This window comes from Solenopsis invicta, chromosome 4, assembly GCF_016802725.1.
Source record: "Solenopsis invicta isolate M01_SB chromosome 4, UNIL_Sinv_3.0, whole genome shotgun sequence".
In the NCBI taxonomy this organism is placed as follows: domain Eukaryota; kingdom Metazoa; phylum Arthropoda; class Insecta; order Hymenoptera; family Formicidae; genus Solenopsis; species Solenopsis invicta.
The window spans coordinates 14642549-14661606 of NC_052667.1; the positions used below are offsets into that span (position 1 = coordinate 14642549).

The 19058-nt window shown below is 36.8% G+C and overlaps 1 protein-coding gene across 1 annotated transcript; it reads left to right on the top strand.

The window, feature by feature from the left end:
* The first annotated feature begins 8290 nt into the window (after positions 1-8290).
* On the top strand, positions 8291-13906 carry LOC120357595. Its single transcript, XM_039448431.1, has 3 exons — positions 8291-8503; positions 8639-8785; positions 13343-13906. Exons 1-3 carry the CDS (start codon positions 8291-8293, stop codon positions 13775-13777), a joined length of 795 nt encoding a protein of 264 aa, XP_039304365.1. The 3' UTR covers positions 13778-13906.
* Positions 13907-19058: the final 5152 nt, after the last annotated feature.

Here is a 19058-nt window from a genome sequence, read left to right on the forward strand (position 1 = left end):
TAAGAGATTTTGTAGAATACAAATACTACCATTTGAGTTTTGTAAAAAATATATTTTCTTTATTATAGGCGCCTTTTGAAGATTTCGTACACTTTTTTGAAGAAACGCACATCGTTTCTATTAGATTACACAATTTTAAGATATTTATTTTAAGTAAATACTACTTAGGTTTGAATAAGAGTTTTTGTAGAAAATAATAATATATATTATTTTGATTTAAAAAAAGATTTTTAGGCGCCCGCGTACACATAAGCACCTTTTTTTACCTTTTTTTTGAAAAAGTAATTTTGTACTGGTTAATTTGACTTCGTGCTCTTTCGCGTAGTCAACGCCATATAAGACAAATCCGTTTCATTGTGAGGTAATATTGAACGCACGGATGAGTAGGCGATACCATGCGTTATGGAATGGTTTTTAATTATTTTTGGAAAATGGAAAAGTCCCATTATAACTTTGTTATATACTATTGAATTTGTAATAAAATAAGCTTTCTTTTGCTTATAACAAAAAATAAAAATTTTGAAAAAAAGAAGTAAGTGGTGGGAAAAAATATTTAAAAAAATTAAAAAATAATTTTATTTTGCTGTTGTAAAGTACTTTTTGAGCCATTTACCTTTTATTTAGAACATTTTTTTTTATCTCTTATAGTTTCGACGATATACGCTTCAATAAATAAAAAACCGATTTTCTTCAAAGGAGTGTCTCACCCCCTAAAAGTGCAAAAGGGCACGTATAAAATGTACGTGTTCTTTATTTTTATCTGTACTACAACATATTAAAAGCTCGTTTAAATCTAAGGCGGACACTTTGGCCACATTCCTTGTAAGTAAAAATCGTGAAAATGTAAAAAAATCGTTTTCTCGCTCTATCTTGATCACGTTTCCATATAGAAATTTAAAATATGTAAGCGTCTTTTCATATAAGTTATATTAGAAAAAAGAACCAAATCAAAAAGCCGTGAAGATACTTCAACCATATTTATTCCGCTAGACCCTTTCATACAAATCCATTGAGGGTAGGATATCGACCCTTCTTATTTGGCTAGAGCCTTTATGAAAAATAAAAATTCAATTGCAAGAGTTGGTAACAGGGGTAACTTGAACAACACAAATATTTTGATTCTTATCTATACGCAGTTGCATAGAGCAAACAACGTGACGCAACTTCCGTTTAAACATTTTTTTATACGTGTCACCATTTTTGGTAGTTATTTTGACAAAAAGAAAATGTACATTTTCTTCAAGAAGTAATTTCATCTCCTAAAGCTGTAATTTGGTACAAGCAAAAAATAATTTTGTAAGCTATTCTACTTGCACACAATATTTTTAAGTTTACTGATCTTTCGAATTGCCTAATAGTTCGGGAGGTAATGACACAAATTTTCGACTAATATCGACAAAGCTGATTTTCATTTATACAGTTGTTTTCGTGTTACAAATGAATAAAATGACGGTTAGCCCACGTTTCCGCGGGACGGGGGGCTTCCACAGTGTCTCAACATTGTAAAAAAGGAAGTGTTAATATTAATGAAAAGTTAATATCGACAAAGCTGAAAATTCTTGTACTTACTATTGACAACATAAAATGTCAAAAAGATACCGTCAGCCGCGGCAACTGCGGAACGTCGTGCATCAGTCACTCATACTAATATGTGAAAAAAATAGAGTAATTATGCAGTATAGGGGACTCAGTTCCAATCATGTTGACCTTGATAAAGGTTATGCAGGCAAGGATACTAAACAACTTTTCCTTATAAATTAATTGACTTTCTCGTACAGTTTTCGAGATATACTTAAAGAAAAAAAAACAGTTTTTCTTAATTATTTCCAAAAATATTTATTTTACAAAAAGAAGGGTCAAACAAACAATGAAGCTTGCGATAAACTCTAGAATAAAAATTGTAAACATATTTTACCTAACTTCAATACTTTAATCGTTATAATAAAAAAACTATTTGAAGACACTGTAGGAGCCCCCCGTCCCGCGGAATCAGGGGCTGACGGTCAGTTTATTCATTTGTAACACAAAAACAACTGTACAAATGAATATCAGCTTTGTCGATATTGGTCAAAAATTTGTGTCATTACCTCCCGGACTATAATATTTGTCAATAAAATACATTGACCATTGCAATCAACTATTCTGCAGTCAAAATTAAATAAACAATATTTTGCAAAAATAATAAATTTTCTATTCCTAACTTGTTTTTAATTGTACATAGTATTACGTACATACTTTGACATCGCCAAAAATATTTAACTGATTTTAGTAGTCGAGTTAACAAAACTCATTATTATTTTATTATTTCAATTATTATTATTATTATTAAAAAACTCTTATTTTAATATTCATTATACTATACTGATTTGCTTTTAATGCTCTTTTACTTAATACGCGATTAAAGATGAGTATGAAATAAATCCGTTCCAGCACGAAAAAGTTGAGCGTACGAACAGGTACGTATAGCGTGTACATAAGGAGTTTGTTATTATTTTTCAAGAATGGTACATTAGTAAGATACTTTGTTATATATGGTTGGATTTGTATAAAAATAAGCTTTAATTCTGTCATTAAAATATTTGAAAATTTTTAAAAACAAATGTAAAGTGGTGGAAAAAGTATAAAAAGTAATTAAAAAAAATTTTTTTAATTATTCTTGTAAAGTACTCTTTGAATCATTCAACTTTTATTCAGAACATTTTTTCCATCTTTTATAATTTTGACGATATTCGCTTGGAAAAAAAATCAATTTTTTTCAAAAGGATGTTGCACCCCTTTAAGGCAATGCCGGAGTGACGGCCGAACTCCGACGGTCCTGCGCCATCTACTGAGTGGAACTAAAAATGTCAATAGTATTGATATTTTTAGATCCATTATCATTTGAGGTCTGCACTCATCCTTGTCTTTTCAACAAGCGAAACCGCCCAACTAAGTACCGTATATTTCGACAGGCACACTCGGGCCGTCTTGTAGGCGGATGAGTTTACGCAAAACAATTTTTCGTCCGACCTGTTGGGTTTCTGCTGTTGAATAAGGACGTAATGTGTTGGCAATATACATTGCACTTTGACACTACGCTATCTCTTTTCGCTGCATGTAACAAAAAGAGATTGACGTTAGTCAGACTAAATGTTTAGCACATTTATTGCCATTTCATTAGAAAATTATGTATATAATACATAATACTAAAATTATATTTTCATGTCGAACATGAATAAGGCAATATTTTGTAAGCAATATGGAATGAATCCTTTCCCATCGCTCATTTCAATAAAACGCAAAAGTTTTTTCTAGTTTCTCTATTCTCGTTTGCTTATGTTTGCCTATAAGATGGACAAATACAAACTTAAAATAGTCAGCCCACGATAAACCCCTCTGATAATTAATTAAAAATAGCCCACGGTAAACGCCTCTGATATCTAATTGTATGGGCTTTTGTCAAGGATGGTCCATAGGATGGATGGTCGGTAGGCAAATTAACGTGAGCCAAGTCATCAGTTACGTGCAAAGTGTCCGTGTATTATATCGTTATTATAATTATGTACAATGCTTGCAGGCTGCTCCGGCAGAACTGCCGAACTGCGCGTCAAATTCGGAGCTCTCCCAAAACGCGCGTAAGGGCACAACGACAATAACAAATCAGGGCCGATCATGCGATCTCGCGGAGCCAATCACAGTCTTGGAAATCACGCTGTGCTCCGCTGTACGTAGCATTATCGGCAACGGAAAATGTGCCCACGGCATCATGATCGACAATGTCGCGCTCGATAACAGAAATATGCCTACAGCTCGGCCATTTTGACATTTTGACCGTCCCGGTCAAAGTAATTAAAATTCGCATCACATAGTTAAAATTACACTCGAGAACTTATTTACATCTATTATACAATTTAAACTAAAGGCGCATACATAGTAAGAAAATCACGCAAATATCACATAATTACTTATGAATATATGGTCGCATTTGATCGGGCGCTACAACGCCATTATATGGTCGCTGAGTCACTTGAAATCCGTCGATGTCAGTAATAACATATCGGTCACAGTCAAGAACCTTTTTAATAAGGTACGGTCCTTTAAATTTTGGCAACAATTTTTTGTTCACGCCAAGCAGAGTTTCAACATTCCGGATTTCCACGTAGTCGCCAACTTTATATTCGCGCGCAGGTTTTCTTCTCAAATTATACCGTGTTGTGTTTTGAAGTTGTGATCTCTCTATACTCGTGTGAGCTTTATCACGAATTTCTTCTAAATCGCTCTCGACATCTGTATTTAATATTTCACACAATACATCGTTTGTTTGTCCTCTTTGATCTGTACCAAACAATAAACGCGAAGGAGTTTCGTTAACGGTTCGACAAACGGTAATATTCAAAGAATACTCAAATTTATCTAAAATCTGATCCCATTTAGATGGCGTTTCGCTTAATTTTGCCAACATCGGCGCTATGACTCTATTGAAACGTTTCACCTGTCCGTTAGCTCTCGGCGTACTCACAGCAGTAAGGACGTGTTCAACTCTTTCGATGCGCAAAAACTCTTTAAACACATTAGACGTGAAACACGTGCCTCGATCGGAAATTAAACGTTTCGGTTTACTGTACGCACGGAAATAATCACGCAGCCATTTCATCGACTCATCCGTTGTCGTAGATTTACACGGGTAAACCCTAATAAATTTAGTGAACGCATCGACAATGACAAGCAGGTGTCGGTAATCTTTCCCAGTTTTTTCTAACGGACCGAAATGGTCAATATGTACAATAGCAAACGGTAACTTTTCTTTTGGGATGCTGTGTAAAAATCCTTTTCTACTCTACCACTCACTGGTGAGAATTCGATACAACGCAAACAATTGGCAATGTGATCTTTTACTTTCTCGCGCATTTTTGGATACCAATAAGTTTTGATAATGTTTCCGACGACCTTGTCAATTTCGACGTGTCCAATGTCATCGTGACATGTTCTGATTACATTTGATTCCATTGATTTCAAGACATAAAATAACAATTTTTTATTTTTATCCTTCCGATAAACAAGTCCGTCGCGCAGTTCAAAATATTTTATATCACCTTTCTCAAGTTTCTCGCGAATTTTGAGAATTTCGTCGTCTCAGTCCTGACAGATAGATAACGTTCGCTCAAATGTGTTACCTTCTAATACTAACACGCTATAACATCTACTAAGCGCGTCAACATGTGCTATTCGCTTTCTCGGTCTATGAACTATTTCGTAATTATAGTTTTGCAAAAACAAGGCCCAACGTGATATTCGCGGATTTACATCTTTTTTATTTAAAGTAAGGCGGAAGCTATCGCGATCAGTAATTATTTTAAATTTCTGTCCAGCTAGATAGATATGAAATCTTTTTAATGCGTATACGACAGCAAGGCACTCAAGCTCGAAGCTGTGGTATTTAGATTCAGCGGGGGTGGTTCGTTCGTGGCTCCAAAAGGAAATAGACTTCCACGAGTTATCATTTTGCTTTTGAAGCAAGATACCGCCAAATCCACTCGCACTCGCGTCACAATGTAACTCAGTCTCCGTCCGCGGTGAATAAATTGCTAGCACTGGTCTGCTCGCTAAGTTACGTTTTAATGTCTCAAACGCCTCGCCTTTGACAACACCAAAAGTAAATTTAGCATTCTTTTTTATTAGATCATATAGTGGTTTCGCTAATAATGAGAAACCGGGAACAAATTTTCGAAAATAGCTCGCAAGACCAATGAAGCGATGCACCTCTTTTACATTTCTCGGAAGCGGATAGTCTAGAATAGCTTCAATATTTTCATCGCTCGGTCGTATTCCATGCTCGTTACAATAGCACAATAGCCCAAGTACTTTATTTCGGTTTGAGCGAAATAACATTTATCTAAACAAAATTGCAAATGATTTTTTCCAGCAAGCTCAAATAATTCCGACAAAATTGCGATATGCTCTTCTAAATTTTTTGTAGCGATCAAAATATCGTCAAGGTACAGTAGTATCTTATGCTCTCTGATTAACTTTTTGAACGCCGTGTGAACGAAGCGCTGAAACACGCTTGGCGCATTGGTCAATCCGAAAGGCATTCTCAAATACTCGTACTGTCCCACAAGTGTCACAAACGAAGTGAATTTTATGACGCTTATAAAATTTTATAAGCGTAGTAGTATTGTAAGCGTATAGTAATTTTGACGCTTCATGCATTTTCACGTGATAAAATCCATTCATCAGATCTAATACACAAAATAATTTTTTATCTTTTAACTGATCAATATTATCGTCAATTAATTCGGTTGGAAAATTATCGCGTATCGTAATTTTATTCAGTTCTCGAAAATCGACGCACAGCCTAATATCGCCAGTTTTTTTTCTCACTAATACTATTGGGCTCGCATACGGCGAATTGCTCGGGCGGATAATTCCCTTTTGCGACAACTTGTCTAATATTTTTTGTAACGCCTCTTTGTCTGCGAACGATAATCTGCGAGGACGCAAACTTATCGGTTGCTCATGTTTTAAAGTGATATTCATCTCGAAATCAGGCCCGCATTTCTCGGCTCGAAAATTCCGAAGATAAGAAGAATTATACACGTTTTGAATTTCTTTAATTTTATCATAACCTATCGCAGGATTAATTTGCAACTCGCACGGTGGATTATCGGGACGCTCGTCAGCTACGACACTCAATATTTGATTAACGCTTGTTTCCTCAACGTTTTCGATTTCGATAACTTCTCCGAGTGTAATACGTAACAACGGACAATTCATAAAATCTCTACCTAAAAGCACTTTGTACGCTATGGTATTATCAGGTACGGTATAAAATTTTATTTTTGTACACACGCCTTTTATTTCGACATCACCATAAAATATACTTAAAATCTCAAATGGCGAATTATTAATTCTGCAAAACTGACTAGTATCTTCGTCTACCGGACAACAATTTTCGCTACCGACAACACTATTTCGAATGATACTTATCGGTGAACCCGAGTCAACTATTGCGTCTATCACATAAGTATTTACTTTCTGCATTTTTTGCTAGGGCTATTCTTCAACGTTACCACGTATGGCTTCGGAAGCGTAACGGGCTGTATGCAATTCGTTGATGCTGTCTGCGCTGACCTCGCTCCAATTCCGGGCGCCGCTGACTGCTTCCGCTCGGGACAATCTCTGGCCAGGTGATCGGATGATCCGCATACGTAACAGGCTCTCGGTGTCACTGATGCTGCGGACGGTCTATCCTGCGTAGCGAGTCCTGTCCTCCGATCCTTAGGACACCACGCCGGTCTCCCTCTTTCCGACGGTGCCTCTGCTCCCGAACTCAATGATCTCGCGACATCTCTCTTCTGTTTTACGTCGCTAGGTTTCTTGCACTCAAAACGCATTTTCTCGAAACCTCCCAAGAGTTCCAATCTCAACTTGAAATTTATCATACGCGCCTGATTCTGCAGACGCATATCGACAATGCCCTCAACAAAATAGTCAAGAAGCTTGTCTTCTGCAATGGGCACTCGGTTGGCGAGAATCACTTTCTCGTGGTAGTAGTCACAGGACGGCTCGTCCATCTTCCAGACACGGGCCTCGAACTCTTTCCGGAGTGCCATCTTTCCTGGGCGCAAATCAAACATTTGCTTCATTTCCTCCAGAAGATCGTTGATACTTAGTGTTTAATATTCTGCTCTCGAATAGAACCAAGTGAGCGCTCGTCCTTTTAGTCTTGAGCTTATCAAAATTCTAGTCGAATTGTCGTCCAGCTCGTACAAATTTCTTAATAATTCGAGTTGATTCTTCCACCTCCAAAAAGTGTTTTCTGTCGCGCTAAACTCTGGTAGAAGATCCTCGAGGCCCCGGACGCCGCCAGCCGCAGATACGGTACTGCTTGTCGCCGACGCGCTACGAGTTACCTCGCGCTCTTTGCGCAATAATTGTCTCTCTTTCGGATAGCTCTCTCTCCTTGCAAATTAGGTCTAACTCGCGTTGTAAGATGTTGAGTTCCATAGGTGCAGCTCCTACACCTTCCCTGGATATAGACATAGCGTCTTCCTCGTCGGTCGGCTCGCGCCCCGCTTTCTGCGTGGCGGCCGATGTGCCTTCCCTCGCACGGTACTTTATTTAACTCCTCGCCCAAAGTTGTCCAGATGTTCGGATCCTGTTCAATTAATCGTTGGATAAGTTCTGCCTTTGCCCCCTTTGTGGGCAATCCTCTGCTGCGGAGATCTTCTTTTAATTCTGTCATTGTAAAATCGCTACCCTCCAGCGGCTTCATGGTGCCGTTCGACACTCACGGATCGGAGCGACACGAATGGCGGTTCTCACAGAACGACAGCTGGTACTTGGATATTTTTGCTCGCAGCAAAAATATTCCGTGGGTAACTCTCACAGAGCGTACAGTACCGTCACTTTACCTTCGCGCGCACGAAATCACCGCGTGCCAACACTCGCACACCACTACGCGGCCGAATATCGCGATAATGTAAGATTCGACATTATCACAGCGAATCCCACTTCTGAAAAGGTCTGTAGGGGCTTTTGTCAAGGATGATCCATAGGATGAATGGTCGGTAGGCAAATTAACGTGAGCCAAGTCGTCAGTTACGTGCAAAGTGTCCGTGTATTATATCGTTATTATAATTATGTACAATGCTCGCAGGCTGCTCCGGCAGAACTGCCGAACCGCGCGTCAAATTCAGAGCTCTCCCAAAACGCGCGTAAGGGCACAACGACAATAACAAATCAGGGCCGATCATGCGATTTCGCGGAGCCAATCACAGTCTCGGAAGTCACGCTGTGCTTCGCTGTACGTAGCATGATCGGCAACGGAAAATGTGCCCACGGCATCATGATCGACAATGTCGCGTTCGATAACAGAAATATGCCTACATAATTAATAATAGTCAGCACACGGTAAACGCCTCTGATATTTAATTAATAATAGTCAGCCCACGGTAAACGCCTCTGATATTTAATTAATAATAGTCAGCACACGGTAAACGCCTCTGATATTTAATTAATAATAGTCGGCATACAATAAACGCCTCTGATAATTAATTAAAAATAATCAGCCCACGGTAAACGCCTCTGATATTTAATTAATAATAGTCAGCACATGGTAAACGCTTCTGATATTTAATTAATAATAGTCAGCACACGATAAACGCCTCTGATATTTAATTAAAAATAGCCAGCCCACGGCAAACGCCTCTGGTAGTAATTAAAAATAATGATTATAATTCGCGACTTACTGCTGTAGACAGTCTATGGCGATGGAAACCTTTTGACATTACATTGTCTTATGATAGGTATCCTACACCTGTCCATACCAGTGCCTCTGCATTCTAACCTCCAATTTTCTTTTGGACAGGGTTAGGTTGACCAAGACACCGCAGTTGACCACGTCGTGTCATGCTTTTTTCAGGATGCATTATCGTAGCGCGTAGCCACTTTCCTTCCCGCAGCGTTTTCAAAAGATACGTACACGCACCGATAAATGTGATGTCCCTTGGCGCTAACGCTCAGCTGTTACATACACACGCAAAGTCGCGCACGGATGTGTTTCACGGTGTAGATTGGGGAGCGGGCATAAAATGGTGGGGGGCGCTACGAACTTGCTCAGGCGAGAGAGAAAGCATAACTCAACATGAATATATGGCCATATGGGCACATAATAAAAGTAAGAATGGTATGCGCAAAGCTTGAAAATTACGCCCCTTCTTCGCGTCGAGGTACCGTTCATCCCACAGGCTTGCTAACTACGACAAACTAAATATTTGATGATATCAGGTTGCTATAACTGTCCTGATTAAATCTTTGTCATACCTTACTATATGTGCGTTGTGTCCTTTTTCTTTGATACAGGATGCTTACACATAAAGTATACGAATACACTTAAAACAGATGCATTGTCAATGCATGTTTTAAACAAATTATGTGTTCTTTCAAATTTATAATAGAAAATTGCAATAACGTTAGTGAAATCACTAAAAAAAAAAATAAATAAATAAAAAAGAATTACTTTTGGTTCTACCAAAAAAAGTAACGTAAATTATACACTACCCAAAAGAAAATAGGGAACACTTTCCAGACACCAAAAATTAGGCTATCTTCAAATGACTGTAACTCGGTGAAAAATCATCGTAGATAAAAAATAAAAAAAGCATTTTGAAGCTTGAAGATCCAACTTTAACGCTCTATCAGCAGATTTTCAAAATTCTTTTAACTTCCTTGTCTTATGCAGTAAAAAAGCACACCCTGTTTTGTTCCTTAAAATTTCGTATTTTTGACACTTTGCAGCTCGACCAACAAATTTTTTTCGAACAATTCAAGTAAAGCTTCATAAACTACAACATTTTGCCTACAAAATGCTTTTTTTAAAATTTCTCTACGATTTTTTTTGACCGAGTTACGCTACTTTGAAGCTAAACCTGCATTTTTAACAAATGATATCCGTACTCCGTGAAAAATCATCGTAGACAAAAAATCAAAAAATTTTAAAGCTCGAAGTTCCAGCTTTAACATGCTGTTAATGGTTTTCAAAAATTTTCTCAATTTCTTAGTACTTTGCCCCAAAAAAGATACACTGTTTTTTCCTTAAAATAACGTATTTTTAACAGCCTGTAGCTCAATAAAAAAATTTTTCTCGACAAATCCAATGCAAGTGCCATAAAGTATGACATTTTCTCTACAAAATGCTTTTTTTAAAGTTTTCTCTAAGATTTTTTTTGACCGAGTTACAAGACTTTGAAGATATACATTTTTTACAGTACATTTTTCCGAAAAATGACGTCTACCGCCGACATTAGCATTACCCAATGTGCACCACGTGGAGGTTGTCGGTCGGATTTTTGCACATCGTGTGTGTGTGTGTGTGAGTGTGTGTGTGTGTGTGTGTGTGTGTGTGTGTGTGTGTGTGTGTGTGTGTGTGTGTGTGTGTGTGTGTGTGTATGTATGTATCACAGCAGAGATAAGGACCCTGCAGTTCGTCACTTCTGCAGTATTTAATGACTCCAAACCCTCTCTGCTGTGTGTGTATGCGCTTGCGCGCATGAGAGTTCAATAGTGTGTATTTCCTCCTCTCTGATCAATTACTGCTTGCAAGCGTTCTCGCATATTTATACATCTTGCAATACGATCTTGCGGAATGTTGTGCCAAATTTCCGTTAAAATTTCTCCCAATTCTTCTAAATTTCGCGGCTGTTCCTCGCGACGCCTTAATCGTCGTTCCATTTCATCCCAAATGTGCTCGATTGGATTTAAGTCCGGGCTATTGGCGGGATGATTTAACAGTCTAATTGCGTGTCGTTGAAAAAAACGTCGCGTTATATTCGCCGTATGAGGTCGAGCGTTGTCCTGCATAAAAATAAAGTTCCGACAGGTTCGATTTAATAGCAAAACGTGTGGTCGTAGAATATCGTTGATATAACGAACACCCGTCATTGCCGGAGGTGGCAGGATCACTAGATCACTTCGTCTTGTAAGTGATATACACCCCCACACCATTACGGAACCGCCGTTGTAGGATCGTATTGGCATAACGCAACGTCGATCATAGCGTTCATTTCGTCGACGCCAAGTACGTATACGAGCATCATTGCCATAAAGGCAAAAACATGATTCGTCGGAGAAATATACATTTCTCCAATCCCTAGCGGTCCAATTTATGTGATCGCGCGCAAATTGATAACGTACTTGGCGATGTACGAGTGTGAGTCTTGGTACTTGTGCACGAACACGAGAACGAAGACCGGCTTCTCTCAAACGGTTGCGAATTGTTTGTTCGCACACATGGCGCAAATGAATGTCATTACGAATGTTTCTTGCGGTAATTATTCGTCTTTCTAATGCATAACGAACAATGGCTCGATCTTGTCTATTTGTCGTTAATCGAGAACGACCACTACCTTCACGTCTCGTGTAATTTCCCGTGTCTTGATATCGTAACCAAGCTCTACTCACTACGGACACAGATGCACCAATATCTTGCGCCACATAACGCATACTAAAACCTTGTTGCAAAAGCGCAATTATGCGTGCAACTTCTACGGCCGATAAATGTCTACGCGGCATTTTGAAAATTCCGTGTCGCTTATCACACTGCGAGAATCGCCGGCGTACTAAACAAAATTTTATTGTATTGAGCATGCAATGTTTACATATGGTCATCTTTGTCTAAAAAGAGATTTTTTTTAGACTAAGACGACTATATGTTTACAGTTCACAGGATTGGAGAAATGTATATTTCTCCGACGAATCATGTTTTTGCCTTTATGGCAATGATGCTCGTATACGTACTTGGCATCGACGAAATGAACGCTATGATCGACGTTGCGTTATGCCAATACGATCCTACAACGGCGGTTCCGTGATGGTGTGGGGGTGTATATCACTTACAAGACGAAGTGATCTAGTGATCCTGCCACCTCCGGCAATGACGGGTGTTCGTTATATCAACGATATTCTACGACCACACGTTTTGCTATTAAATCGAACCTGTCGGAACTTTATTTTTATGCAGGACAACGCTCGACCTCATACGGCGAATATAACGCGACGTTTTTTTCAACGACACGCAATTAGACTGTTAAATCATCCCGCCAATAGCCCGGACTTAAATCCAATCGAGCACATTTGGGATGAAATGGAACGACGATTAAGGCGTCGCGAGGAACAGCCGCGAAATTTAGAAGAATTGAGAGAAATTTTAACGGAAATTTGGCACAACATTCCGCAAGATCGTATTGCAAGATGTATAAATATGCGAGAACGCTTGCAAGCAGTAATTGATCAGAGAGGAGGAAATACACACTATTGAACTCTCATGCGCGCGAGCGCATACACACACAGCAGAGAGGGTTTGGAGTCATTAAATACTGCAGAAGTGACGAACTGCGGGGTCCTTATCTCTGCTGTGATACATACATACATACACACACACACACACACACACACACACACACACACACACACACACACACACACACACATTCTTATTTCTGATTAGTTAATTGTACGTAATGTTGTATTTTGTCTTACTTTCATAGAATGCTTTTTGCTAATCTATTTATTGAAATAAACTTTTTCATGTCATATACTGCTTGAAATAATTTTTGTTGTTGTACATTCATGTATTAATCAGTATTTTGCCTCTGGTATGGTTTTGCATGAAATAATATGCTTCTTGTTATTTTATATATTTATTGCATTAGATTATACTAATCATGATATATACACATTTTTGGTTAACACAATTTGGCAGAAATGTTATGCATGTGTATAATGTGTATTACATTTATAGAAGACAAATATTTTTCTAATATTTGTGTTCATGCATATATTTTTACTTTACAATATATTCTAGGGACGTCAATACGAAAATAAAGAAAAAGCTTTAGCTTTAACTTTATACAAAACGATGGGAAAGCGTAGCTATAATTGCTTACGAAATGTTTTTCAACACATCCCGTCAATACAAACATTACAGTTGGTACTTCAAAAGATTCCTTTAGCTCCTGGATTAAACCCTTTGATTTTGCGACATTTGGAAAATATATCCAAAAAAATGACAATTAAGAATAAAGTTTGTATCTTAATATGGGACGAAGTATCTATACAATCTAATGTCATGTACGATGTGCGAAGGGATATTATATATGGCTATGAAGATTGGGGCAACAATCGCACAAGCAAAGTCGCAGATCATGCTTTGGTATTTGCGTGGATTACATACGGGGTGGAAAATGCCAATATCCTACAACTTTTGCTCGAAAACGACAAATACAGCCCAACTAATTAGATGTATCAAAGAACACGTACATAAAATAAGCAAAGCAGGTTTCCACATAATTGCAACAGTCTGTGACCAAGGAGCTACAAATACAGCCGCTATTAAACACTTATTATTACAAACAGATATGAAACGGAATTTAGAAAAAAGAACACAAGGTAAATAATTTATATTAATGATATTTCTATGCACATTACGTATAAATATATTTTTTAAATTATTATTTACAGCTCAAACTTTTGAAGTTGGAAATGTAGAGATTGTTCCTTTATACGATCCTCCTCATCTTATTAAAGGAATAAGAAACAATTTCTTAACCAAAGATCTAGCGATTAGCTGCAACAGTTTTCAACGTGTAGCATCGTGGGATATCGTGAAGACAGCATGGATAATAGATAAGAAGATAAATATAATACGTCCACAGTTAAAAAAAATAACGCAAGAACATATTATTGAGGACAAAATTAAAAAAATGCGTGTTAAGTATGCAACGCAAGTGCTGAGTGGAACGGTTGCGAGCTGCATTGAGACACTTACAAGATCAAAATGTAAGTTTTATTTAATATAGATATATATCTTAAGCATCATAATAAGATGAATCTGTTCACATCAATAATTTGTTTTTTGTAGGTGCCGTGCAGATTGATAATAATGAGGTAAAAATTGATATGGAAGAAGGAATCGCAACAGCAGAGGTAGTGAATTTTTTTAATGATTTATTTGACTCCGTGAACAGTTGTGAGGTAAAAGACAACGATTTGCGATCTCCAGTGGTAGAGGACAGTGTACATCATGTGTTTTGGACGAATGCAAAAGGTATGCTCAGAAATTTGTCTTACGTTGACAAAGTAACACGCGAACTTATAAAATCAGTGCCTAGTTTAAAAAATTGGTTATTAACTATAGACGGTTTCGAAAAAATTTGGAAAATAATTCATTCTAAGTACGAATTTACATCTTTTAAAACGCGTTATTGTAATCAGGATCCAATTGAGAACTTTTTCGGTCAAATTAGAAGTCATGCGGTTCGTAATACAAATCCAACACCTAAACAATTTGAAGATTCTTTCATTACTCTTCTAGTGAGTAACATGAAATCAGTATCTATTGTTGGCGGTAATTGTGAAGCTAGCCAAGATTCCTTTATGTTATTTTCCCTGGAAGAGTATTTGGAAGATAATCTTTCAAATGTTGAAGTTAGTGATGATAACGAACCACATGAAATGTTTACTACTGTTGTTGTTAGCGAAGAATCAAGTACGGAATTTTTACCAAATTATTTAGATGAAGTTATTACCGTCATTGTCAAAGAACTTAATTATTGTGAAGAATGTAATGATAGTTTAAAAAGTAATGAATTTTCAGTATTTGCAAAACAAATAGTAAGAAGGATTAATAAACTGTTAGACACGCGATCTCATCGTCGTAATATTTTAAAAGTATTATTAGAGCATTTTGAAACTTGGAATGTAGATACAAATTGGCATATGTGTATAGAGCATCATTATAATATATTTAAAGTCACAGTACGCGTAATTTCAATTAAAACATTAATATGGTGGTGTAAAAAAAAAAAAATTCATTGATATCAAACAACGATTTGGATTCTGAATTACATGTCAAGGGTATTATGGAAATAAGGAAAACGCGCGAAATATATAAGTATAAAAAAAATATATATTAAACAAGAGACATTTAGGTAAAAAAAAAAAATAATGTATTATGTATAAAAGATTGTTACTGTAAGTGTGAAGTGTGAATGGACAGTTTAATGAATGGTGTAGGTAGGATTCTTCTATTCTGGATCATCTGTCCTGAAGAAGTCATGTTTTCTCAAAAGGAAGACATGCCTTCAGGTCGGAGGAGGTGGAGATGAGATCAGAAGAAAGATCGGTGTCTTATCGAAAGAGAGACAAGTCGCATCTGAGAAGAAATTTAGGAGTGTGTATGATGAAAATCTACTTTTGCCCTAAGAGGTGAGGTATTATTCGAATTGAGAATATCTTCCTCGGTGGAGTTAGATTACCCTGCAATGAATTGCGTTGTATCAAAATATTACATTTGTTTTATGAGTGAAAAATAGTATGTATGTTTTCAAATGTATTGTAAAGTATTTTTAAGTTGTATGTGTGTGTATGTATGCATATATATATATATATATATATATATATATACATACACTACTCATAAAAGAATAGGAAACACTTTCCAGACACCAAAAATTAAACTATTTTCAAATGACTGTAACTCGGTGAAAAATCTTCATAGATAAAAAATAAAAAAAGCATTTTGAAGCTTGAAGATCGAGCTTTAACGTTCTACCAGCAGATTTTCAAAATTCTTTTAACTTCCTTATCTTATGCAGTAAAAAAGCACACCTTGTTTTGTTCGTTAAAATTTCGTATTTTTGACACTTTGCAGATCAACCAACAAATTTTTTTCAAATAATTCAAGTAAAATTTCATAAACAACAACTTTTTACCTACAAAATGGTTTTTTTTAAATTTCTCTACGATTTTTTTTGATCGAATTACGCAACTTTGAAGCTAAACCTGCATTTTATACAAATGATATCCGTACTCCGTGAAAAATCATCGTAGACAAAAAATCAAAAAACCATTTTAAAGCTCGAAGTTTCAGCTTTAACATGCTATTAATGGTTTTCAAAAATTTTCTCAATTTCTTAGTACTATGCCCCAAAAAAGATACATTGTTTTTTCTTTAAAATAACGTATTTTTAACAGCCTGTAGCTCAATAAAAAAATTTTTCTCGACAAATCCAATGCAAGTGCCATAAAGTATGACATTTTCTCTACAAAATGATTTTTTTAAATTTTTTTGACCGAGTTACAAGACTTCAAAGATATACATTTTTTACAGTACATTTTTCCAAAAAATGACGTCTACCGCCGACATTAGCATTACCCAATGTGCACCACGTGGAGGTTGTCGGTCGGATTTTTGCACATCGTGTGTGTGTGTGTGCGCGCGCGCGCGCGTGCGTGTGTACGTGTGTGCGTGTGTGCGTGCGTGCGTGCGTGCGTGCGTGCGTGCATGCGTGTGTGTGTGTGTGTGTGTGTGTGTGTGTGTGTGTGTGTGTGTGTGTGTATGTGTTACAGCAGAGATAAGGAGCCCACAGTTCGTCACTTCTGCAGTATTTAACGACTCCAAACCCTCTTTACTGTGTATGTGTGTATGTGTGTGTATCACAGCAGAAATAAGAACCCCGCAGTTTGTCACTTCTGCCGTATTTAATGACTCCAAACCCTCTCTGCTGTGTGTGTATGCGCTCGCGCGTATGAGAGTTCAATAGTGTGTATTTCCTCCTCTTTGATCAATTACTTGCAAGCGTTCTCGCATATTTATACATTTTGTAATACATCTTGCGGAATGTTGTGCCAAATTTCCGTTAAAATTTCTCCCAATTTTTCTAAATTTCGCGGCTGTTCCTTGCGACGCCTTAATCGTCGTTCCATTTCATGCCAAATGTGCTCAATTGGATTTAAGTCCGAGCTATTGGTGGGATGATTCAACGGTCTAATTGCGTGTCGTTGAAAAAAACGTCGCATTAAATTCGCCGTATGAGGTCGAGCGTTGTCCTACATAAAAATAAAGTTCCGACAGGTTCGATTTAATAGCAAAACGTGTGGTCGTAGAATATCGTTGATATAACGAACACACACAAAATACACACCATTGAACACTCATACGCGCGCGCGCATACACACACAGCAGAGAGGGTTTGGAGTCATTAAATACTGCAAAAGTGACGATCTGCGGAGTCCTTATCTCTGCAGTAATACACACACACACACACACACACACACACACACACACATGCACACACATACACATATACGAGTACACAGTAAAGAGGGTTTGGAGTCGTTAAATAGTGCAGAAGTGACGAACTGTGGGCTCCTTATCTCTGCTGTGACACATACACACACACACACACACACACACACACACACACACACAATGTGCAAAAATCCGACCGACAACCTCCACGTGGTGCACATTGGGTAATGCTAATGTCGGCGGTAGACGTCATTTTTCGGAAAAATGTACTGTAAAAAATGTATATCTTTGAAGTCTTGTAACTCGGTCAAAAAAAATCGTAGAAAAAATTTAAAAAAATCATTTTGTAGAGAAAATGTCATACTTTATGGCACTTGTATTGGATTTGTCGAGAAAAATTTTTTTATTGAGCTACAGGCTGTTAAAAATACATTATTTTAAGGAAAAAACAGTGTATCTTTTTTGGGGCATAGTAGTAAGAAATTGAGAAAATTTTTGAAAACCATTAATAGCATGTTAAAGCTGAAACTTCGAGCTTTAAAATGGTTTTTTGATTTTTTGTCTACGATGATTTTTCACGGAGTACGGATATCATTTGTAAAAAATGCAGGTTTAGCTTCAAAGTAGCGTAACTCGGTCAAAAAAAATCGTAGAGAAATTTTAAAAATAGCATTTTGTAGGCAAAATGTTGTAGTTTATGATGCTTTACTTGAATTGTTCGAAAAAAATTTGTTGGTCGAGCTGCAAAGTGTCAAAAATACGAAATTTTAAGGAACAAAACAGGGTGTGCTTTTTTACTGCATAAGACAAGGAAGTTAAAAGAATTTTGAAAATCTGCTGATAGAGCGTTAAAGTTGGATCTTCAAGCTTCAAAATGCTTTTTTTATTTTTTATCTACGATGATTTTTCACCGAGTTACAGTCATTTGAAAATAGCCTAATTTTTGGTGTCTGGAAAGTGTTCCCTATTTTCTTTTGAGTAGTGTATATATATATATATGTTTTTTTTTTTTTTAATGCATTGTCAAATATTGTTCAATGTATGTTATTGTATGTATGTATGTATGTCGATGTATATTATGTATATGCTTTATTTGTATTAATTATTTTTTGTTATGCGTGAATGGTGGTGTATAAGATTTGATATTAATTGTTAAGTATTGTTCAATGTATGTATGTATGTATGTATGTATGTATGTACGTATGTCAATGTATGTTAAACATTATTTGTATTAATTATTTTTTGTTATGCGTGAATGGTGATGTATGAGATTGATGCCGTGGTGCACTTAAAGTGCTTTGCATCATATTTTTTAACCACACCGGATATTTAATATTTCTATATCCGACAGTCCGCAGTCTGCTAAGTGGGACGGGAAAATATGTTGCATTGCATTTTTTTAATATACCCAATCAACGGGGTATACAAAGAAAAATATGTTAATGTTGTACATTCTTGAGTGATGTTAATAATTTCTGTTATTATTTTC

What these genes read in the sequence shown, in the direction of transcription:
- LOC120357595 (XM_039448431.1), top strand. Translation starts at nt 8,291, where the DNA reads ATGGCGGTTCTCACAGAACGACAGCTGGTACTTGGATATTTTTGCTCG. An exon ending in CGAATCCCACTTCTGAAAAG is followed by an intron (nt 8,504 to 8,638) that starts GTCTGTAGGGGC and finishes CAATGCTCGCAG; the next exon opens with GCTGCTCCGGCAGAACTGCC. An exon ending in AAGTCACGCTGTGCTTCGCT is followed by an intron (nt 8,786 to 13,342) that starts GTACGTAGCATG and finishes AATATATTCTAG; the next exon opens with GGACGTCAATACGAAAATAA.